Below are 25,536 nucleotides of genomic sequence, written 5' to 3'. Positions count from 1 at the left end.
TTACTTTCCCTGGCAATCCGTTTGAATTTCAGGGGGTCTTGAGTTTTTTTTAAATATATGAAATAATAAAATAATTCTAAAATAATTTTCTGCAACTTATATTCAATACAAAAATATGAAAATGAGTGTAATAAAAGTTCCACTACGACTTTAGTTTTTAAAATTTAAGTATAATTCTATCGATTGACATATTTTGAAGATTTTAAAAATCTTAAAAAGCTAAAAATTTTAAGTGCATATCTTCAAAAACATTTATTATGAATTTTCAAATTTTGTGTCCGTTCAAAACAATTAATGGATATGCTAAGCAAAAAAACACATAATTTCTTGTTTTTTTTTGTCATGATGGGTTTCTTACACTTTTGGATAATTTGTCTATTTTTGTATTAAGAATTTAATAACTTTAATGAGAGAAAAAAATAATTATTTGTTTAAATTTAAATTTTAAATTAAATTACAATTTTTATGACCCTATTAATTAAAAAAATAATTTTTCCCGTTCTATTAAGCACTCTAGCAAATATTTTATATCCTTCATCATATTATATTTGACATCATTGGAAAGCTAGACTTCTTATATGTTTCATAATCCTAATTTCAATAATCTCGGAAACACCCTCAGCTTACAATCCGCTTTGCAGTTTTCGCAGATATGGTATTTTCGGGACCTTCTTTTCGTTACCTTTTGCTGTTTTTCTCAGTTCGCAGGTTTTTAACACTAAAAAGCCTACTAATTTTTTATTTATTAAACAATACCAACCATATTTTCAGTAGTTGTTGTTCATGCCAAAATAAAACTTTTGTCACGAGGGAATAGGGGTGGCTTTCATAGAAAAAAACGTATTTGGTAATTAATATGCAAATTTTAAAAATTTTGGATACTAAAAAGGATACGATTTTTTAGATATTGTAAAATTTTTACTAGTAGCTATTTCAAAAAGTTGTCGTGACAAAAGTTTTAAAATATATTGAAATATAAGCAGTTTAAATTTGATTGCTAAACGTGCAAAAATAAAAAAAAGCCTTAGCATTTTTAAAAGTGCAGAAAAATTCAAAATGGTGGAGGTGTTTTGGGGTTTCCATGACAACCAAAATTGTTTTCAACCCTTTTTTTTTGCTGTTTAATACTTACTTTCATGTGCAAACATGGTAATAGTATTCAAAAGGCTTTCGATCTTAAATTGTAAAAAAATAGTAAAAACGTAGCAAATCCCCTTTTTTGGAAATTTTGGGGCATTAAAACTACTGTTTTTAATGGACCCACAATTTGAAAATTCATAAAAATTAGTTTTAAGCTGAGTGCCCTAATTTATGGAAGAAGGTTAAGAATTCATTGTTTATTGGGCTTAAAATATAGTATTTTATGAATTGTTGAAAAACTACGAAGGGGTTAATTTTTCAAGATGGCCGCCGTTGTCATAGTTACCAAGAATTTTCCACGAATGGTTTTTTAGTGGAAATGCTTGTGTGGATGTATCTTAATAAAGCTGTAAACAAATAGCTGTTTTCTAACGAGTATTAAAAAAGTTTTTTTTCCCGGAGCCTTCCCCCTTAACATGCATGAAATATCTAGGATTTAAATGACACGCACTTTTGAAAAATCCTAATAGCACTTTGCAATCAAAATCAACCAATCAATTTGGGTCGCAGAGATCTAAATGAAAATGTCGATTTATGTTTAAAATATTGGTTTTAAGAAAAGAATAAATTATTTTTTAGAAAAGTTATTAATCTTAATGAAAACAAAACAAGTGCATCTAGCTCTGCGCTAACCAAACAGATCACATAAACAGGTGAACTCTACTTCACTTGCCCTTAGACTGAAATGTTTAAAGGGGTTGTTACTTTTTTTTAAAGCAAATCATAATATGATTAGGGTTGTTAGGGTTATTAACGCTAGGGAGGAGGAGGGGGTAGTTTGTCAGCCCACATGAACACACAGCCATGCCTTACGGGTTATCCGATGCGTAGCGCAACACATAAAATAAATAACCGCAAACGGGTTACCAGTGGCGTAGTGAGGTCGGGTGTCACCCGGTGCGGCACTTAATGGTGTCACCCCCCAGAGGCGTAGCGACCCTTCCCGGGGACAAACTTTCAAGTTTTCGATTTGCACCCCCCCCCCGTGTCAAATTTTTTATTTGCACCCCCCCTCCCGACAAACTTTCGATTTGCAACCCCCCTCCTCAAGTTTTCGATTTGCACCCAACCCCCTCAAACTTTCGATTTGCACACCCCCCTCAAGTTTTTCTCTATATTTTGCTATGTTTTGCTTTGGTGTCACCCCCCTAAATGGTGTCACCCCCCTAAATGGTGTCACCCGGTGCGGTCTGCACCCTCCGCCACCCCCCCCCCCCTCGCTACGCCCCTGCGGGTTACAAAAAAACAGTCAAAACAAAAAGGACGTAGTTAAGTTAGCCTACTTTTGACTTCATGGTGTAAGGTCCTCTGTACCTGCTTGTTAGATTGAGTCCTGTGTTGGGGAAAAGGACCAACACTTCTTGACCCGGTACAATGGTGCGTCGCTTGGCCTTCTGGTCGTAGTGTTCTTTCATACTTTGCTGATGCGACGTCAGGAACTCCTTGGACGATTCCCATCACTCTTGAGTCGGGACCTCAGGTCTGACACATATTTCAATAGATTGCCGGTTTTGGGCGTTGACATCTTCCACCGATCCTTGAGTAACTTCAGTGGGTCTCGGATTGTGTGGCCAAACACCAAATCAAAAGGGGTAAATCCTAGGGATTCTTGAAGGGCGTCAAGCAGAGCGAACATCATAAAGGTAACAGCATCATCCCAATCCTTGTTGTGCTCCAGACAAGTTCTCAACATGCCCTTAAGGGTCGCGTGCATTCGCTCAAGCTTTCCCAGACTTTCCAGATGGAAAGCACTGGACGTGACATGCACTATTTGAAGCTCTTTCCTGACTTGCTTGAACAACATCGCAGTAAGAACACCTTATATACACTTTCATAAACTGGAAACAAACCGGACTGGTACAACTCACAGCACGAGAACCGAACAAGGACGAACGGGATAGGGTACCAAGCACAAACAACATTCACCACCATTCATCCTCCTTTAATCGTTCACTACACACATTTTAAGGTATAGCTAGTGTATAAAAATAGGCAACTCTGAGAATCTCTCTTTTGACCAATGCTTGCCTTTCTTCCGACTCACAACAGGTAAGAGAAAGGCCTTGCTCGACAGTGCGGATGTTTATGTGACCAATACACTACATCAAGTTGGAAAGTCTACAGTCACGTGTGTATTATTTTATGCAGGCTGATTCGATTAGCATAATTAAATACTTCTAGGCAACAACGCCCTTAGTGCGCATTCATATATATATATATATATATATATATATATATATATATATATATATATATATATATATATATACAGGGGCCCCTAAAAAAATTCAGACGGGGCCCCGCTCAAGCTCAATCCGCCCCTGACTTTTAAAGACCTTCCAAAGTTTTCTAGAAGATAAAGCTTATTGTTTAGGGTATTCCTACGTTCTCAAGAGTTATGATTTTATATTTTTTTACAATAACCGTACAATGTTTATAAAAGGAAAAATGGAATATGGTCAGTTCAAACATTGTTCGGGGGTTTTCCCGAGGGCAGCAAATTATTTTCTGACTTTCTTTGCCGGATGTATAACCTTAAAAGTTTTTAAAGTGTTCCTAAGTGGGGAAATATTTTTCGATGTGTATCACACATAAGGAGAATTTTTAACTCGCAGTAACTTTTTAGCCTTCGTCCTGCCAGCAGAGGCTGACTGATAGTTTATCAATAAGGCCGATGCATTTATACAGGTGTATAGAAACAAAAATAAGCCAGATGTACAGAGCCAAAGTACTTTAAAATGGTTTTGAAAACAGTCATCGTTTTTTACAAAATTAAAAATATTTATATTGGGAAAATTTGGATATATATGTATATATATATTTTTTCTACCCCCGAGGGTCGGTCTACGCCCTCAGAAGTTATAAAGAGGTTCTTATGATGGATTTTATCCGGTCAGTCGATGTCAGTTAATGGCATTTGTGGCCAACCGGCATTGGCCATCGTGTTCTATTGCCCCAAGACAGGAGCCTGCCAAATTTATATGTATATATATTACCCCCCCCCCCCACACACACACCCCAAAACATGTCTACCGTCCCATTAAACGAAATATAATTATATACTTTTTTCAGTGTCCGCCCCCTCCCAGAAAATTCTACCCCCGTCCCCGAAAATTTCAAGTACCCCCACCCCTCTCCGGGGAAGAAAAAGTCTGAAAGAAACATGGTTGCATTTGTAGATCATACAAACTAAAGGAAAAGCCTGGGCAGGGAAGAGATGCATGAAAAAAGTGTGCACGCTAAACACTTTTTAGATTAGAAAAAGTTCCCCCCTCAGGGGAGGAAAAAGTCTAAAGGAAACACTGGTGTCGCGCTTAGCCACTACCCGAAGAATTGCATGAAAGAAACTGCAAGCAAACCACTTTTTAGCATAGACACATTAATTAGGCGGTAATTTTATTATAGAGTATCGATGAAGAAATTTCATTTGAGTTGGGGGGGGGGGGGGGCTTAGACGTTGATTCTCGAGGGTGGGGCCTCGCCCCTACCCGAACTTAGGTTAGACAAAATTGCCTTTTTATTCAATGTTTACTCGAGAATCAATGCAGTCATATTACTGTGTGCACTCTCCGGCTTGATACTATTTTCTACTATATGCTAAACGTGCATCATATTTCGTTTCCGTCTTACTGTGCATGTTTTTAATTTGCTTGTGTTTTCTCTATAGTGTTCTTGTCAGATAGATACACAGACAGATAGATACATACAAAGACAGCGAAACTATTATATAGAATATATATATATATATATATATATATATATATATATATATATATATATATATATATATATATATATATATATATATATATATATATATATATATATATATATATATTGCTGTTTTTGCCTTGGTGTCACCCCCGTAAATGGTGTCACTTGGTGTGGTCCGCATTCTCCCCTCCTCCCCCCCCCCCCCCTCAACCCCTGCCCGCTCCGCATCTGTATTTGCTAAAATTTCCTGTATTAATGTCTTTTTAAATTTTAACATAACGGGGAAGCAGCTGAAGTTTGACAACAATTCGGTGAGGGGGGGGGGGGTTGGCTTTTATTTTTGTAACATTGTGTGGTTGTTTGACTGCATTTTGGTGAGGGGGGAGGTTTGATATTGTGTGGATATAGTTGGTGTGGGTTTAAAAAATAATTGTGAAAACAGCGCAACGACGTTTGTTGCTCACACATTTGCTGCGTTTTATCAAGCGCGTTAAACCCTACTTTTTAGTTCATCGGCAAAAAAAGTTGATTGAAATATATACATATAATTTCGTGTCTTAACACGCGATCGTAATTAGCATAAGAAAAACCGTCACTTCAGTATATTCTCATATCGGAACAGTCTTTAGTTAATCCACTTGACGCAATTACCGAGATGTGAAAATAAAGATGAAATAATCGCATCTCTCGTTAAATTTAAATCCTGTTTCTTTTTTTTAACGAGGGGCTATGAGCGAGAATTAAGTGTTTCTAAGTCCTATTAATACTTGCACGTTTGACTTCTAGGAAACATAGACCTTGACATCCTTGATAAAAAAAACGCCGCAACAGCTCGCAGTGCGGTTGAAATGTAACAGAGACATCTTTTTGTCATTACATCACCTAACAGGTATAGATATTCATTCCGTATTCTTCTTTGTTCCTAACTTTTACGTTGGAAAGGATTCCCTTCAAAACAGTTAAGTATTACTTGGCAAGTTGCTAAATGTCATATAAGCCGTTGATTCCAATTTCAGCCTGCTTTGTTTCCATAGTCTCTGTCTTACTTAAACTACAAGGCAGCAGTTGTTTGATTCTGGAGCTACTTTTCAGCTTAACAACCATGAATTTTACCGACTCTACCACGCCCACCAATAACTGATTCCAATTACAATATTAATCTCATATTCTATCAATTTCTACAATTTATTAAACTATTTTCTCAATTTGATCCGGCTTTCTATATTTAAGATCATAAATCTAAAATACTTTAAGACCAAAAATAAAAATATAAATTGTTACACGCTATACAGCACTATGCACTGCACATTGAATATTGGAAGTAATAAAAAATGTAATTTACGAGTGAATAATCTATATAATATATGCACACCAGACGAGTGCCGTTTATATAATTTATATATACGTTATATATATATATATATATATATATATATATATATATATATATATATATGCTATTATTGAATACATAGATAAAAATAAGGGTTTAATCAGACAATAACCTAAATTATGTAGACTATTGTTAGTTTTCGATTCTAAATAGTCGTTATTTCAATTTTAAATTGTAATATGACATTATAAAATATACAAATATTGTATTAGTGTAAAATAAGTGTGTAATATTTTTTTAAAGATTACTTAAGCCCAGCTTAACAAACAACTCTTTATTTTATCAGGTTTTATTTGAATCAGTATATTGTTGATCAACCCAATGACGTTACATATATGTATCTCGTTGGCTGTCGTCCTGCAAATAGTATGCACACACGGTAAATATCTATAACAATGTGTCTCTTCTAGCTACATCTACTTAAATTTAAGTGTGGTGGTTTGGGGTTTGACGTCAGATTCTTACAATCCTTAGACGATCTGAATTTCCCAAACTAGCAACACAAGTCAAACTTCTGTACACCAAGTAGATCAAGACAAGCACTAACTCTACCCAAAACGTCACTTTCTTCATTTGCGTCATTATTCCATGCATTTATTATCTGATTCACACCAATATTTATTCGCACATAGCAAACTCAACTTATAATAGCGTCTATGGTGGGTGATGAACAATTGTGTGTGTATTGTGGGGTAGTGGTGTTTGGTTTTGTTCGGAGTGTAGTTAAAATTATGGGGCTGTTGGGTGATTTGGTCCGGGATATTGTGCGGGGTTAGTGTTGGGTTTTGTTTGAATGGTGTTTCTCGTGTATGACGGGGGTGGGTAAGTAATGGTTTATTATGTACGGAGAGTGGTATGGGATTTCATCTATTCCGTGTGTTGTGTAGTGATGGAGGGTGTAAAGTTCCCTTTCCAAACCTGACGGTCTATGTGGCAAGTGAAGTAGAGTTCACCAGTGTTCGAATTTTGGGTTAGCAGCCTAGGGGTTCTATAATAATTTATTTTTGGTTTCACACCAAACGTGAAACTAAAAACTTAATCAGGTTACACTTGGATATTAACATGTATCTGCTTAAAATAGTGTTCATTTAATTAATAACCTTAATATAAATCATTCCAATTTAGGAAGGACATGTGGCGTGGATAAGTTTCAATGCGAAAACAACGGATGTATTTACGCGAGTTATAGATGTGACGGTGATAATGACTGTGGTGACCATTCAGATGAGCGATACTGTCGTAAGTCTTTTTAGGTTATACTTAATCCTTTTCTTTTTATTTTTGCGGAAAACACTAAATAAGAAAATAATATTTTACACTGATTACACTTTATTTGATTAAATAGTGGTCATTTATTCAATAACCTCAACATACATCCTTCCATTTTAGGTGGGACATGCAACGTGGATGAGTTTCAATGCAACAACACCAGATGTATTCCCGTCAGTTTGAAGTGCGACGGTAGTGATGACTGCCGTGACGATTCGGATGAGAGAGATTGTCGTGAGTCCAATTTTCACTCAAGTCGCATTTTTTAAAATGTGGGTACACAGTTTTACTGCAATCGATAAAGAAACGACTATGATCTAGAGCAGTGGTTCTTACCATTCGTTCCATTGAGGCTCAGGGGTTCTGTGAATCAGTCTCAGAGGTTCGGTGAAGGTCAAGACGCACACCTGATTCACGATTGGATTTTCTCAATGTGGACGATATAAGAAGTGTTCGATGAGATTGCATATGAAACCTCCAAAACTATAAAGAACTACTCATCTAGAGTCTTTAAACTACTTGTCTAGAAAAATGTAAATTAGAAAAAAAATACGACTCACACACCTTTTATGCACATTATACTATTATCATTTTACGATATCAAGTTCTCACATTTTAATGTCGAGTTTTACAAAAATTATTATGACATTATCTTGAAGTTTGTTTGAAGTCCACATTTTGGACCATCAATGAAGCTAGTGAAATTTACATCTAATGTTGGAAACGAGTCCAGTACAAGGTTTATACTCTTTTAGAAGTCCTTTTGAAACATGCCCGAGTCTGAAGTAAAAATACATATAATATTGCTAACAACTACAACTATCTCATATCCGTATTTTTCAATGACAATGAATTATTACCGAAACGCTAGTTTTTGGCGTAGTGATAAATTTGTAATCGTTTAAAACTATTTCTGTAAAGTATATCTAATTATGTCAAGATGTATGAGGCATTAAAATAGCGTTTTTTTCAGTTGTCCTGTTCTGTACATTTATGCAGAGATGATTCAGAATAGATTTCAGGGGTTGTCTTTTCATTTTCTCGTATATACGAAGTATAGAGAAAGTCTTGTAATCGTGCAAAACAAAAAATCGAGATTTTTGCAAATCTCGACGTTTTACATCTCACTGATACGGAAAAACATAATTTTGCAATCTTGTCCGTATGTCTGTGTGTCTGTCTGTGTGTGTGTGTGTGTGTCCGTGTGTAAACACGATAACTTGAGTACCGTTACAGCTAGGTTGATGAAATTTCATATAAAAGTATTTTATCAAAATCGTAGATCCGTATCAACTTTTGAGCGATTTCCGATAACCGGAAGTGGTACTTTTTCTACTTTGAATTTTTCAAAAGCCTATAACTTGAGTACTATTTCAGATAGATAAATGAAATTTGATATGTAAGTAAAAGATCTAATTCTCTACCTTCTGTCAAATTTTGAGTAATTTCTGTTGACCGGAAGTACTTATTTACGCTATTTCCGATTTCTCAAAAAACTCATGTAAATTTATAAAGTACTAATAATATTGCGCACTATTATGCACATCTTTATTTAGCGTTCACTTTGTGTGCATTTCTTTTTTCTACGAGATTATATTCTATTTTAAAAATTTTGAGCAATTAAAATGGATTAAAAATCATGTCTAGAAGTCTATATCCCGAGTTGCCATCCCCCGTAGTGTTATATTAGAATATTCGAGAAAGTTTAGGGGAGATCACTCCCGGTTTATTTATCTTTATAAAAGAGATGTTTGCTTTATAATGTATGTACTTAGTTTTACATATGACGTATTACATTTATGTAAAGATAAAGCTTATATTTTTTCTACAATTTACTTCACTTAGCTAAACTGTACTACATTGAACTGTTTATATAACTTAACTTTTGCTGTCAGTACGATTTCATCTTCCTTTTCTGTAGAAATAACGGCATTCAGTGTCGGATAGGGAGTTTTATAGGGCTCATCGGTATTAATTACAGGCGTTGTTGAATTGTCGGGATATCCGTTAAGAGAATAAGAATATAAATAAATGTGAACATCGACTTAAATGGCTGGGAAATTTTCTACCTTGCCCCCACAAACCTTTACCTCCCCCTCTCTTTCTCTCACCGACATTCCATCCATCCATCATTACAATTGAACCCTTTTGAAATAACAGCCGTGGACAGTGTTTTCACAACAAGCTAAGTACATCATGAATTGCCAATTCTTTTCTACTAATTTTAATCTTAATAACAATTTTTTGTTGTTGATTTTATTATCTTTATTAATATGCCGCTACTAAAAGATTTTTGTTTGTCTCTCTGCCTGTCCTTTATCCATTAATACAAAACTGAACCAATCGTCATGAAACATTGGAAAGTAGTTTAGAATACTTCAGACATTCTTCAACTAACTGTGAAATTTCCTTCACAACCCCACACACGAGGAGCAGTGTCTCCCTCTCAAAGAAAAGTCAGAAAAAAACTCTGACTCCTGTAAAGTTTTCTGCGATTAATGTTGTCTTTATTTCGTTCGGGGGGCGGCTCCTTGGCAGTAAGGCGGTTCAGTTTGTCACCCAGAGTTTCCCAGCGGCTTTCTTCGCACCTGGGGTCAGTTGATTGAAAGTCCTGCACAAGGGGTCAGGGTTATTGCTTTATTCAATGGCCAAACTGCATTGACGCGCCAGTCGTCGCCCAAATTTCTCACGTGAGCACTACGGCACATATACTTGATTTAATGAACGCAATGCCATAGGGATACGGAGGGCTACTATCATCGATAACTTAATAAAATAAGTGGTGTATTCCAGCGCCTCAACAGTATCCTATACTGTTTGGCGCCCGGGGTCTCTCCACTATGATGATGTTATTAAACAAGTTGTAGATATGCCCTTTGGGTAAGTAGCTTAGCTATTCTTAATTTCGTACTTTCAAAAGCAGCTAAAAAGGACCTAAAGGACAATATTAATCTTTGCAAACTTGAAAGAAACAAAAAAAAAAAAAACAAAAAAAAACGTTTTGTACAAAACAACAAACATTACGTTTAGTTTTTAAAAGCTTAATTTAATCCTACCATTTAAATATATTGCTTTTTTATTCAAACAAACCCAGGGTATTTTCTGTCATTAAGTATTTCAAAATATTTTTTAAAATGTCGTTATTTGTGATGGAATGAAGGGAATTACGATTCTGGCTTGAGAAATTTTTATGTAAAATACTAAGAAATGGTAGTCTATTGCAAACATGACACAACATAGTAATGTTAAGTTTTTATCTTAACCCTTTATCTACTGACGTTACTTATAAGTACCACTTTAATTAAGTGCCTGTATTATTTTTAATCAATTACGAATTTTAAAAATTATTGATGTAGTTCAGGGGTCTCCAAACTTTTCAGCCCGAGGGCCGCATTAACTATTAAATATTAGTTCGGGGGCCAGAGTGTCTTCCAGTCATCTCTTCGGGGTGGCAGAGCCCCCGCCCCCCCCCCCCCCCCCCGAAGAACGTCTACCGTCTTCCCCTCCCAACGATATTAAATTTATATATAACTTTCACACAACTTATCCATCTTACTGCTGTGAATTATGGTAATTCTTGCGATCCTGTGTTTGTATCTTTCAACATGTCTCTGAACTATCTATGGATGAGCCCATGTGAACTTATTAAATTCACCATCTTCAACACAGGATTCATTACACTGCTAATGTCCACATATTTAGCACACAAAGCTTGCTGGTGAACAATGAAGTGCCGGGACATTGGTTGTAGAATGTTTTTCTCATTCACTTGTCCAACCAAGCCTTTCTTTGTGCTACTCTTGTACTTTCCTCCATCAACAGTCAGGTAACAGAAGTTAGTCCAGGCCAAGTTATAATCAACGAATTTTTTTAACTCATTGAATATATCCTCTCCGGTAACAGTGCCATACATGTTATGTAGGGAAGCCAGCTCTTGTGTTATATTCTTGTCTTCATCCACCTCTCTAATGAACACGAACAGTTGAGAGGTGGGTCAGCTGTCCAGCGACTCATTAGTTGCAATTGAAAAATGGCGAAACTTGCTTCAATTTTTCGCTATTTGATTCACAAAGTTTTCATCAATGTCTGCAACACGGCTGGCAATGCTACATTTTCAATTCGTTTTGAATTTTTCCTCAGCCACCTCCAACAAACATTTTTTTTTTTCGTTGACAAAAAGATCTCCGCGGGCCGGATGAGAAGACCTCGCGGGCCGCATCCGGCCCGCGGGCCCTAGTTTGGAGACCCCTGATGTAGTTAATAGTATTAATTCTCCCCTGAGTCGCCGGTAGTTGTAGAGATCGATGTTTTTTGAAAATTTCTGGTGTGGCGCCATTTTCAATGTCTTACGGTTTCAGTAGTAGTTCACAATTGTTCTGTACAGTTCTCACACACGTTCCTGATTTCCCTTTGTTTTTAATTACCTTATTTTTAAAGTTTTCATCCCCACATATATTTTATTGACACCTCCAATAGTCAGGCAAACGCGTTTAACTTCTAGTTATACAATTTTCATCACATTGTCTTTGTATTAGATCAATGTTTACAAGTGGACTTATTAGTACCGTCAGGGCACAAGGACATTTTTTTAGGATTTCTAGGAAATGGCAGATTTTCGATTTGGAGTGACAAAATTTTATTTTGATAATTAATTATCGAAATGTACCCATAACATGATATTTACACATTTATAAGAAGGTTAGCATATGTTTTACCTAAGAAATATTGTAATTACATGTTGAGTTTTAGTAGTAAAAGAATAGCAAGAATATTGGTAGCAGTTGCAGCCTCGTTCACTAGGTTTAGTATACTTCATTTGTATACCAAACCTAGTTCTAGCAGTAAGATTTAATTTGTTATTACTGTTATATTTACTGCAATAAACTGTCTTGACTACAATAACTAGCATTTACGTAATGTATACCTGTAGACTTGTAATAGTCCATACTTCTGTATATAGTATAGATCTATATGGTAAATTTTAATCAATAAACAGAGAACAGTAGGCCACTACGACTATCCTAAACACATTGAGCTCACTTCTAGTAGGCTACAATTATACTAGTAATCCTAGTTGTTGTGTACTGAATGACTAGGCTTTTGTTTGTTTATGCGGCTAATTGTAATAGCTATTGGAAGCTTCCAGCAAAAGCATGTTCAGTCCGGCAACCGTTGCTACACCAGAAAGACCACAGACAAGAATGAGGGAGCATGACATGCCGGCATCTTTTGCTGTGTTTGTAGTCTAAGATGTGATCTGATACAAAATCCAGTAAAAATCGTACTCTAAATATACTTTTGTGCTGTATTTATGTGTGAAAATTGCAAAAAAAATGATTGTTATAATGATAGCCATGTTATTAGTTAATAAATTGTATCCTTTATTCCTGTTTTGTAAAAAAAATTTTTTCGAAAAAATGTCCTACATTCCTGACGGTACTTATAAGTACCAGTATCTGTTTGGGCCATTAAAAATTATTTAAACGAAATTTTCTTCGACATATGCATTAAATGTGCCAAAAGCAATATGATAACACATTGTTTAAGAATTTAAAAAATTTCATTCATAACCTAATTCCGTAAATAAAGGGTTAAGTTATGTTTAGCAAGAGGATCAGAAGAAGGCTACAAGGATTAAACATCATGGCTAAAACATAATTACACACATAAACACCGAAAGGCCCTTATGTATAGCGTTCAAATTTAAACCCTGTGTATTTTCTCTCTTTAATGTTATCCAAAAACAAGCAAAGCATTGCTTTTCAAACGTTGTAACTTACATCTGATTTGCAGAGACAAACACAAATATTGAAACTGACACAACTAAGTATCCAACATCCAGAACAACCACGGCAACACTTAGTTTTACTACAGAGAGAAATGTTTCAAATACTGTGGTTTTTTTATTGTATTTAATTCAAAATTTCCAGCAGCATGTACTTTTTAAATGTATTTCATTCTAAATCTCTAACAGAGTGTATCAGCAAAACGGCTAAGGCGTTTGACAGCAACTGTTATGAACTATTCACAACTCCAAAGAATTGGACTGAAGCTAAGGTAATTTCAGTGTTTAAGAACTTGAAGAGCCCAGTGCTAAAAGTACTTAAGTCACATTTTTGTGAAAATCAAACCAAGCATTGATCGTTATTCCTCTAGTTTAACTTTATCTTATAAACAAATAGTGATACTGAAGAATTTATTTAAGTTGCTCCTCCAAACAAACAAATAATATAAAAACGTAATGTTTCATAGTAAATTTTAATCTTTGAACTCATTTTTCTCAAAATGTTGTTTTTGTGACTTAAGTACTTTTAGCACTAAGGTCTTCACTTTTTTTTTTTTTTTTTTTTTTTTTTTTTTTTACACTTACGAAATTTTCTCTAAAAAATTAATAATTGTTAAAATATAAATATAACATTGTTACTTTAATATTTATCTTTATTTTTTATTTCAAGAAATACTGTTCAAATTTTATTGGCAAAAGGAGCCTAGCCAAAGTGTTTTCACTCTCTGTGTTGAAATTTCTATTTTCTCTCAGACCAAGTAATATACGAGGTAAGTAAAAGTTAAAATAGACTATGTCCAGTAAGGAGAGCGATCATGATCAACTAGAGTATCCAGACAACAACGTACACAAAATATCGCAGAAGAAACGCACAAGAAAAAACGAAAATAGAATACAAACGACAACTAACATGTATAATATATATATATATATATATATATATATATATATATGTGTGTGTGTATATATATATATATCCTATATATACATATATATATATATATATATATATATATATATATATATATATATATATATATATATGTATGTATATATAATCTTTTCATTCAAAAGTGTGGCTTGGTGGTAATGATCAATTACAAGAAGGTGAATGGATGTGGACAGATGGTACCAAAGCTAATCTAACATCATTGTGGCATGTAGACGAACCCAACGATCAGGAGGGAAATGAAGACTGCCTTGAACTTTATGACTTCGGAATGCTCAATGATGACGATTGTGCTAAATCTTTCTCTTTTATTTGTATGGAACTTCATGGTAAGTATTTATCGAATTTGTAATAGTATACAAGCTTTATTTTGAAATTGGAAATTTCATTATTACAACAAGAGAATATCTTAGGATGTGTCATAATACATTTTTTCAAGGTAGAGGACAGACAACACATAAATCACCATCACCTTCCAAGGATAATTAAATCCGAGCGATTATTATTTTATTCAAACATGTATTCTTGTGTAAACAAAAACTTCATTTAATAGATTGGTCAGATAAATTTAGCCACGCACATAGGTTTGAGTAGTATCATCAAACTCTATTTCTTCAGAAATGATCGTTGTAAACATGAATATTGACTATAGTGTAGTCTAAGCAATTTAATGTTTATTAGATTTAAAAAAAAACGTTTTTAACAACAAAAAAAGGACAAACGTAACACTTAGTTTTCAACTGTTTCATTTTAATAATAGATTGCAACTAACTTTTAAATTTTTCGCTTACAAATTCTAACTAAACCATATTTCATTTCTTTGATGTATTCAAAAAAGGAATAAAAGCAATGCCGGTTAAACGATTTTACCTTGTCTTGATTCGCAGAGACAACTGCGACACCTACAACTTCTCCAACAACATATTCGTCATCGACGGCAACACTTAGCTTTACTACAGCGAGAAATGAGTCAAAACTTAAGAATGTTTCAAGCGACTCGTTAGGTAAGGAGTATTAAGTTTCCTGTCATTAATTCAATCAATACATTTTAAACAGCATACACATTTAATTTTAATTAGTCAATGTTAATCGCCAAACAAATAATTCTTTACATGCACACACATTTACAATAGTTCCTCTATACTTTGTAACGAAAAAGTAAATAGGAGTAAATGCATTGCCGGTTAAATGTTTTTACTTTGTATTGATTTGCAGCGACAAATGCAGCTCCTGAAACTTATCTAACAACATATCCGCCAACCAAGGCAACACATAGCATTACAACAGAGAGAAATGAGTCAAAGCTTAACAACGATGTCGAAAATTCATTGGGTGAGAAGCATGACGTGCTTGAACTAGAGATCATTGTGTCTAAGACTTTTAACATTTCTATGGACACATTCAGTAAATTTGCTTAAACCAATTCAGCGAGATTACAAAAAGTTTGTTAAAGACAGAGAAACTTGTATTTGATATACTAAGGAATGGTAGTCTATTTCGCAATAGATGTAGAAACTCAAATAAACTTACATTTCAAAATACAGTTTTACAATAAATTCTTTGACATTGTAAATGTCTATCATCTATCTATCTTTTGGCCTTATGGAAAATATATTTAATGTTGGATTCTATTCCAGTAATGAATGATACAAACTTTTAGATTTATTTTAAAACGTCGGTTTGTAAAAAAATTACATTCAAAATTGTCAAGGCCAACACATTAAAATTTTTATAGAAATGCAAGTGATAAAAAGTCATAGGGAGCTCCCAAAAATATCATATAACAAAAATGGGTCAGGTTAGCATTTTCAGTGGAATCGGGTAAAAGAATAGAAGTTTGGAACAAAACAATGCACGTGTTTTGAGTTAGCAATTGATGACGAAATTGTATTGGAATGAGCTTTAAGAGAGATTGATTTAAAATTATAAAGTTTTGAGAGTTTTTCAAAAATCTGAAATTATAATAACAAAATATGATGAAGTAGGCCTAGTTAGATTTAGTTTTGTTTAATTATATGGTCGTAACAAAGCAGTGCCGTCACCGCTAATACACACACGAGACAAGAAGAAAGTTTGACGAAATGTATTAGAAGGAATTCACCAACGCGTTACCAATCATATGTTCTTAGACGCGTGACCGTCTTTTCTAAAAGTGAGTTATTTAAATGTAAACAATGCCTGCGCTTGGATCATAAATATCGGGACACGGGTTTACCTACACTACCGCATGCAAACATTGAGTGTACATTAATCACTCACTGAAAAATTATGGTAGAACACACTTCGGTGTCATTAAGTATTTCAAAATATTAAAAATAAATTTCGATGTGTGATGAAATGAAGGGAATTACTTTGCTGGCTTGCGAAATTTGTATTTAATATACTAAGGAATGGTAGTCTATTGCAAACGTGACATAACATTGTAACCCCTCTATTTCTCCAGAAATGGTCGTTAATAAAATGAATATTGACTATAGTGTAAGGTTTACTAAACATTTTAATCTTTATTAGATTTTAAAAAAAAAACGATTTTTAATTTTAAAAAAAAGTACAAACGTAACGCTTAGTTTTTAGCTGTTTCATTTTAATAATAGTTTTCAACTAACTTTTAAATTTTCCGCTTACAAATTCTAACTAAACCACAATTCCTCTCTTTGATGTAATCAAAAAATGAATAAAAGCAATGCCGGTTAAACGATTTTACTTTGTCTTGATTCGCAGACACAACTGCCACACCCAAAACTTCTCCAACAACATATCCGACATCGACGGCAACACTTAGCTTTACTACAGCGAGAAATGAGTCAAAGCTTAAGAATGTTTCCAGCGACTCGTTTGGTAAGGAGTATGTAATTGAAAAAAAATGTAGGCCTACATTAATTTGGCCATCTAAAAATAAACTGAATAAAATCGAAATTAAACTAAAAATAATTTGTTTGTATTTAATATAAAGACTTCTCACATAACAATAGAAATCTTTTTTATTGCATTTTATTCTAAATCTTCAACAGAATGTATCAGCAAAAAGGCTACGATGTATGACGAAAACTGCTATGAGCTTTTCACAAACCAAATTAGTTGGACTGAAGCAAATGTAATTTCAATATTTATTATATGTGTAACTTCAGTCAAGACGCAATGAAATATTAATTCCATAATCACTGTTTGCATACTTCAGATTTACTTAGTTACCTTTCTTACAATAATTATTAGAGCATAAAATATTATTTATTAAGATATTGGATCTTTAATTATTTGTATTTGAAGAGATACTGCTCTAATTTCAATGGAACGAGGATCCTGGCCAAAGTTTCATCGCCTTCTGTTATAAGATACTTCATTTCAATCATACCAAGTTATGAACGAGGTATGCAATAAAGAACATAAAGTACGAAACGATCATAGACAGCAAACACAAATAAATAACTTGACTAACAGAACCCGACAATAATAATCATTAAAAAAGTTTAAAAAAACCCACGTTTTCTGATTGAACTAAAAAGTAGAAAATAAATACTATACATCACAATAATGCAAGCGATCACTCTACTATAAGCGATGAAAAACGTGGGGCGCCGAAGTAAAAGTTATATTACTATTGATTAGATAATACTATTGACTTTTATTAGGGAGCTTGTAGAGAGTCAACAGTATTAGAAACTGTAAGAAAATCACGGCGCCCCACGTTTTTGATCGCTTATAGTAGAGTGATCGCTTGCATTATTGTGATGTATAGTATTTATTTTCTACTTTTTAGTTCAATCAGAAAACGTGGGTTTTTTTTAAACTTTTTTAATGATTATTATTTTCTACTTTTTAGTCTTTGTCTGTTTGTTTGCATTGAAATCTTGCTATCGATTTTATCTTTTCACTTTTTTTTGGGTAAACGAAGACAACTCGTAAAAAGACAACTCGTAAAAAACGAGAGACCCTTTCTTCTTCGGTCTCAATCGCAAGTGAATGATTGTCAGAGGTTAGTTGAAAGCGGTTAGGACGAGGGCTGGTTACTGACTAGAACACATAGATTTGAACCCGTGTCGAGTGGGATAGCAATCGTGTGCCCAACCACTCGACCATATCGTCTCCCCCAAACTGGCCACCAGTGGTAATAGTTACCTCCTGTAAGTTTAAAGTCGGTTCAAACTAAATTATCTGCCCCTAAGCCTGTCGCGACGTGGGATCGTTCGTTTCACTGCGCGCGGCAAGAGAGAGGCGAGCTACGCGTCGCTCGTTTTTTTTTCTTCTAATGACTCGCAGAGGAGAATTATATATATAGATTATATAGCGGTCTAAAATGCTCAATAAAATGTTTCCATTGATCAATTTAATAATAATAACAATTGAATATTCTATGGTCATCCAAAAGAAAGCTTCCCTGAAAATTTCAGCGCGCTAGCTAACTGGGAAGTGCCAGAAATTTCGATCGCAAGATTTGATTGGAAAGACAAAAAGAGAAAGCAAGTTAAAGAAAGTGGGAAAAATGTAACGACTCAGTTGCTCAAGACAGTTAAGAATCCAAGTTTAAACAAATATAACACGCAAGCTTGACCTGTAGGTCGTAGGGCTACTCATTATATTGAATATATGCGTAACCTCAATGTAATCTGAAATTGCTGTATATAGCTTTTGTCTGATCGTCATGTATTTCGAAAGTTTCTTGTTATAGTGTTAAATGCATGTAAGAAATTATTATAATATTTGTAAATAGTGTCATAATTGCTATGTCATGCACATATTTGATATGACGAACAATTTTATCATGCCGTAGTTTAAACAGAAACGGACTTTGTTGCAAATCGTTTTTAAACATATCAACGTGTGCGAAATGTAGATTGTTTTCTTCCATAAGTGTGGCTTGGAGCTAGTGACATATTAAAAGAAGGTGAATGGCTGTGGACAGATGGCACAAAGGCTAATCTAACAACAATGTGGAATAAAGGCAAACCCAACAACGAATTTGGAAATGAACACTGCCTTGAAATGTTTAGAGACGGGACCTTAAATGATAACGATTGTGCACAACCTTTATCTTTTATTTGTATGGAAGTTCATGGTAAGTATTTATAAATTTCTTTAAAATTTCATTTTTTTTTTTTTTTAAATCTTCGAAATTTAAATAGTATACACGTTTTATTTTCATTTTTGTACTTGTTAATAGCCAAACAAGTAATAATTGAATCTGCAGTTTATTAAACAACAACCTGCGTTACAACTGGTTATAGAATTTAAATCCTAAGAAAAATGTATTTTTACCTTATACACTTTTGTATAAAATAAGGAATGTTAGGCTTTGTTTTGCACATGTTTAATTTAAATCCTAGCATTCAAATATCTTGTTTGTTTTCATTCAAACAAACCCGGGTAAAATCTGTCATTAAGTATTCTAAAACATTAAAAATATATTTCATTCTTTGTGATGGGATGAAGAGGATTACGTCTTTGACTTTAGAAATTTGTATTTAATAATATAGTGAGTGTTAGTCTGTTATAAACGTGACGTAACATTGCAATGTTAAGTTTTTAGCTTAAGTTATGTTTAGTTATAAGAGTAAAACAACACGGTTTAAACGTCACGGCTAAAACACAAGTTTACACAAAAAACACCAACCGATTCCTTATGTACAGCGTTCAAATTTAAACCCAGTGTATGTTCTCTCTTTGATGTATTCCAAAAAACAAGCAAAGAATTGCTTTTAAAACGTTGTAACTTACATCTGATTTGCAGAGACAACCACAAATATTGAAACTGACACAACTATGTATCCAACATCCAGAACAACCACGGCAACACTTAGTTTTACTACAGAGGGAAATGTTTCAAATACTGGGAACGTTTCCAAAGACACTTTGGGTAAAAAGCATGGAATTGTATAAAATTGCTAATGTAAAGACAAAAAAAACGAGATTTAACTTTTAAAATTAGCTTCGTTAATATAGCAGCTACTCAAAAAACAAAAAAAAATTAATAATTTTTTTTCTAAATTTCCAACACTGTTTTTTTTTAAAAATTGTATTTTGTTCTAAATCTTCAACAGAGTGTATCAGCAAAACAGCTACGGCGTTTGACAACAACTGTTATGAGCTATTCACAACACCAAAGAATTGGACTGAAGCGAAAGTAATTTTATCATATATTATAGTGTAGCTACAGTTAACACGCTATGGTATGTTAATTACATAGTCAATTTTAAATACTTCAGATATCCTTTGTTAAATCTTTCTTATAAAAAATATTAGAGCAGAAATATATTACTTAAAAATTGAACCTGTAATTTGTATTTGAAGAAATACTGCTCAAATTTCAATGGAAAGAGGATGCTGGCCAAAGTCTCCTCACCCTCTGTGTTGAGATACTTCAATTCTTTCAGACCATTTTATACAAGAGGTATGCACATATTTTTAAAAATGTATTTAACAAACAAAGACAGCTAAGAACAAAAGTAACACGACTAACATAACACGACAAAAGTGTTACAACCTATTCGCTCCAGGAATTAGGAAACCAACGACACATTGGCTCCCAAACAATATCGCTAAAGGATGTAACTTGTAAGCTTGGCTCTTTATTTGTACTCAGTATATTCAATCTATGCGTAACATTCAAGTATTCTATAGTTCCTGCATATGTCTGTTCTCAAAGTTAATCCCTTGTTTCTTGCTATTTGTTAACGCAACTAATTATCAAACATGTTAATTAAATTAGGAAGTAGTGTCTTAACTGTCAAAGCATGCAAATGTTCAACGAACCAGTTTAGTTTATGATGACTTATTTAAATAGAAAGGTAGCAACAAGTTTTTAAATTATCAAAGGTTTGTGATATCTGCATTATTTCTTCCATAAGTGTGGCTTGGAGGTAATGACCAATTACAAGAAGGTGAATGGGTGTGGACAGATGGTACAAAGGCTAATCTAACATCAATGTGGGGTTATACTGAACCCAACAACACGAATGGAAATGAAGATTGCCTTGAAATTTTTAATGATGGAACACTAAATGATGACGATTGTGCGCAATCTTTCTCTTTCATTTGTATGGAAATTCATGGTATGCATTTATACATGTCTTTTAAATTTATTTCATTAATTCACTCAATACATTTTAAACAGCATACACATTTTGTTTTTAATTTGTCAATGTTAATTACCATAAACCAATAATTGAATACATGCACACACAATTACAATAGTTCCTCTATGCTTTGTAACAAAAAAGTAAAAAAGAGTAATAGCATTGCCGATTAAACGTTTTTACTTTGTATTGATTTGCAGCGACAAATGCAGCTCCTGAAACTAACCTAACAACATATCCGACAGCTACGGCAACACCTAGCATTACAACAGAGAGAAATGAGTCAAAGCTTAACAACGATTTCGGCAATTCATCGGGTGAGAAACTTGACGTGCTTGAACTAGAGGTCATTGTGTTTAAGACTGTTAACATAACAGTGGTTGTCTTTTTGATCTTTTATAAATGATGTCTTTTCTACATAATTTATGAATTTAGTTTTTTACATGTTATTATGACGTATTATACTTAGGTCAAAAAGCACATATTTCTTCTACAATTTACTGTACTTAACTATACTGTACTACATTGAACTCAGTGTTTCTTCCAGACTTTTCCTTCGTGGGGCACTTGATATTTTCGGGGGGGGGGGGGGGAAGGGAGGGGGAGGGGGCGGCAACGTTTTTGGGTGGTTGAGGTCGGGCGGACACTGGCAAAATTATATGTTTTCTATATAAATTCCATTTCGTGGGGGGGCGATAGAATTGAAGAGATGCTACTTGGACTGTCTATAGAACTTAAGCTTTAATTGTAGTACTGTTTCTTCTTCTTCTTGGTTCTTATAATTATTTACATCGGATGGATCAATCCAAAAGACCGACGTCGTGGAAAACTGCATGGTCGCCTCCAGATTTGCTTTACAGTGCTAGATTCAACGGTTTACATAAATTATGTTTTCACCTTAGTATTATAAAGTAACAGCTTAGGAAAGCTTAATGAAAATAAATATTCCGTTTAATAGAAAAAATTTGCATTTATACATGAAATTCATATTAATTCAGTGATGTGTTTGTGTTTCAGAAGAGATAAATTCACTTGATGAATGGATTGTCATTTTGATTGTGACTGTTGTGGTAGCTTTTTTCGTGTCGGTATTTGTGGTTGTGGTTGTGGTTAAGTTGCGTTCCAAAACACGATCACCCACTAGGAATCTAATTGAATCTGGAAACACCCATGGCATCGTGAACCAAACACGTAAAATTTTCGCCTTTTTAAAAATGTATTTTAGTTTAAGGCTTATATAGAACGAGCCGGCCCGCGGCATAACATACGCCGCTATTTAGTTGTTTTATTTTCTACTTTTCAGTAATTCATAATTTGTGAATTCAACAGTACCAACGCTGCCACTGAAAATATTTCTTTAAAAAAATACCATAAGTAGCTCGTTAAGGACCATAACCCCCCCCCCTTCCACCCCCCCCCCCCTACGTTTAAAATCGTTGGCTCTGCTTGTAAACATTTAGAGTGAACACAGCTCACTAAGATCATGTAGGGGTGGGGAGGTAGGGATCGCGTTTACAGCTTGTTTTCTTGCGGCTCACAGAAGAGAATTATATATATAGATATAGAACACGACAAAAGATCCTTAAAAAATTATATAAAATGTATCTTAGAAAAGAAACACTAATGAATTAATTAAGATTTAGATTTGGTTTTCAGTTATGGACTTTGATCATGGTCATTAAACCACTTCTATTAAGTTATCATAACTGGATCAGTGAGTTATGGATATTTAGTCACTATAAATTGGTCACGGTCGCTGGGCCATGGTCAATAGATAATGGTCAGTGTGTCTTGGCCATTGAGACAAAGTCATTTGTGGCAAGAATATTCGGACATGTATGTTCAGTCACGATCTCTTGCTCATAACCATTGACACATAAATACTGAGTCTAAGACTTGGTCGTTAGATAACAAATAAAGTGCAATAAGTATTTAACTAAGGACATTAAGGTAGGTTACGTAGTAATGCTAAAGTAAATTAAATTCTAGCGTTGCATTAGAGAAATTAATCCTTGTTGCATGGCAAATATAATTGTAAATTTCTCTTCCAGGTGCAAACGCTGCTTATGACAACGTGACACGGACAGAGGACGGGGGTTTCAATCTGGTGAAGTTCACTAAGAGTGCCCATGCGTATGCAAATGTTGTAATCAATCAAGGTGATTGTAAAAGAAGCACTTAATAGATATCGTAAATATATTTTTTGTTAAGAAATGAATGGTCTTAAAAACATATATATTGAGTGATGATTACTAGGTCTCTAGAAAAGGGTCAGTAGCATGTTACCAGTGACTTAAGGTCAGTAACACATAGTCAGTAACATATGGTCAGTGATATACGTGAGTCTTGATGTTGAGTTATTATAAATGGATCATGGTTATTGGGCCATGGTCAATGGGACATGGATATCAGGGCATGCATGGTGAGACTTAAACTTTTGGTAAAAACCAATGAGGTATGGATGTTTGTTTCTAAAAATGTCTTTAGATCATAGCCTGTTTTTCTTTGAAACTTTCTCGCCGAGGAAAGCGTTCTAAAATTTCAAGGGTGGAGGACACTGGGTAATGTATTTATTTTCCACATAAAGTATATATTGTTTCTATTTCGTCTTGGGTGGCGGCGGCCATGAAGGCGTCGGGAGGGGGGGGGGAGAGTTTGGGTGGGGTGGGACGGGGGCTACCTGAAACCAACTCTGATTACAAGTGTATGGTCATACTACCGGTATTATATCATGTCTGAATACGGATATGTATTTTTATCTCGTTTTATTGTATAAGAATGGTAAACATCTTTCTCTTCCAGAACAAAACGCTGTTCAAGACAACGACAACGAAGAAGGCCTGTATACAGAAATTCTGGACTAACAGGGTGGTTTTTTATATTACAACCTAGCCCTTGTGATTAAAAAAAAACAAATACAATCATGTAATTTAAATGTTAAAATATGAGGCAACTACCTACTCTCATCTCATTCAACAAACAGTATTTTAATTTTTGTAAACTAATAACATTAATTTGTTAATCACAATTTTCTTTATTGATTATTATTTTGGAATGTTAAGTTTGACAATGAATACCTGGTATATATTTTAAAAATTTTAACAAAATTTAAAATTCCCTCTATATTTTTAGAGATTATTATTTAGCAATGTTAAGTTTGACAGTAAATAGCTTGTTTATATTTTCTAAAATTTTAACACATTAAATAAATAATACTTATATTTTTAAACATGTATAATTTATTAACGATAAAAATAATACACATTTTTAAAAATGTATTGTAATCAATATTGGCCTGTTTCTATGACTGGTACCAACACTGTGAGATGTGCTTCTTTATAATAGCACTAAATTCTGCCCACGGGAAGGCAGAGCCGAGTTCCGGAGTTCAAATTCCAGGTTCTTGTGTTGACCACGCTGAGGTTTGAAATGGTACATCAACTTATGCACGGCTTAACTTTTTTAGTTTTTAACTGAAGCAGATTCCATAAAGACAAGCCGAAATAATTCTAGTCAAAGTATAGCGTATCGTACAACTATATTGTGAAATTATATAAGAAAATACAAACAATTAGTAAAATTAATATAGCGAAACAGTTATTATTTTGAATATTTTACGTTTGTAAAAACGCATTTAAATATAAAGCAAAATAAGATGAAGCAAAATAATCCTCTTCAGACTTCTGTGAACTCACGGACACACCTTTACGGGTGATCCACTGTGTAGCGCAACATATAAGACAAGCAACAGAAAACGGTTAAAACCACGACTTAATGAAACAAAAGGCTCATTAATGCAAATATAGTTTAATACTATATACACAATCCACAAAACGCGGGATATTGTAAATATAAACACATACGCTAGTACACAAACAGTGGCTATGTAACAGTACATAAATAACCTCTATCCTTGTGAGAAAACTGGATTAAACTGTGGCAATCACACACGTTCTCCCACAGCTGCCCTTACAGAAAGCAGGAACAAACCTGTTGTCCCAACTCACAGAACGAGGATTGAACAGAGAGAAACTGGACAGGGTGCAAAGTATAAACAACATTCACGCCCATTTATTCCTCTATACCCATTCACTACCGATCTAGCAACCCATTGGACAAATAAAGTAAAGTTCATGTTTTTGATGACGGGAATTTGTGGTCAGCACTTTGCCGAGCAGCCTTTACTTTCCATTAAATGAGTTATATACCCATACTC

The 25,536-nt window shown here is 34.1% G+C and overlaps 2 protein-coding genes across 2 annotated transcripts; both read left to right on the top strand.

Moving 5' to 3' along the window:
* Positions 1-14,380: 14,380 nt before the first annotated feature.
* On the top strand, positions 14,381-15,668 carry LOC131949933 (uncharacterized). Its single transcript, XM_059311894.1, has 3 exons — positions 14,381-14,579; positions 15,138-15,254; positions 15,466-15,668. Exons 1-3 carry the CDS (start codon positions 14,417-14,419, stop codon positions 15,666-15,668), a joined length of 483 nt encoding a protein of 160 aa, XP_059167877.1. The 5' UTR covers positions 14,381-14,416.
* A 3,508-nt stretch (positions 15,669-19,176) lies between these two features.
* LOC131949932 (uncharacterized) lies at positions 19,177-24,184 on the top strand. Its single transcript, XM_059311892.1, has 9 exons — positions 19,177-19,303; positions 19,976-20,101; positions 20,286-20,368; positions 20,536-20,635; positions 21,093-21,296; positions 21,521-21,637; positions 22,338-22,511; positions 23,372-23,479; positions 24,123-24,184. The coding sequence occupies exons 1-9, from the start codon at positions 19,177-19,179 to the stop codon at positions 24,182-24,184; spliced, it is 1,101 nt and encodes a 366-aa protein (XP_059167875.1).
* Positions 24,185-25,536: the final 1,352 nt, after the last annotated feature.

This window comes from Physella acuta, unplaced genomic scaffold (assembly GCF_028476545.2).
Source record: "Physella acuta isolate Inbredline_101_S28 unplaced genomic scaffold, ASM2847654v3 ptg000720l, whole genome shotgun sequence".
Classification (NCBI taxonomy): Eukaryota; Metazoa; Mollusca; class Gastropoda; family Physidae; genus Physella; species Physella acuta.
Note: the sequence above shows the minus strand (reverse complement) of the source record. Positions and strands in the feature narration are given on the sequence as shown.

Coding starts and splice junctions, on each gene's coding strand:
- LOC131949933 (XM_059311894.1), top strand. CDS start 14,417: ATGTGGACAGATGGTACCAAAGCTAATCTAACATCATTGTGGCATGTA. Junction 14,580..15,137: donor TATTTGTATGGAACTTCATG/GTAAGTATTTAT, acceptor CTTGATTCGCAG/AGACAACTGCGACACCTACA. Junction 15,255..15,465: donor TGTTTCAAGCGACTCGTTAG/GTAAGGAGTATT, acceptor ATTGATTTGCAG/CGACAAATGCAGCTCCTGAA.
- LOC131949932 (XM_059311892.1), top strand. CDS start 19,177: ATGTGGAATAAAGGCAAACCCAACAACGAATTTGGAAATGAACACTGC. Junction 21,297..21,520: donor CATTTGTATGGAAATTCATG/GTATGCATTTAT, acceptor ATTGATTTGCAG/CGACAAATGCAGCTCCTGAA. Junction 23,480..24,122: donor AAATGTTGTAATCAATCAAG/GTGATTGTAAAA, acceptor TTTCTCTTCCAG/AACAAAACGCTGTTCAAGAC.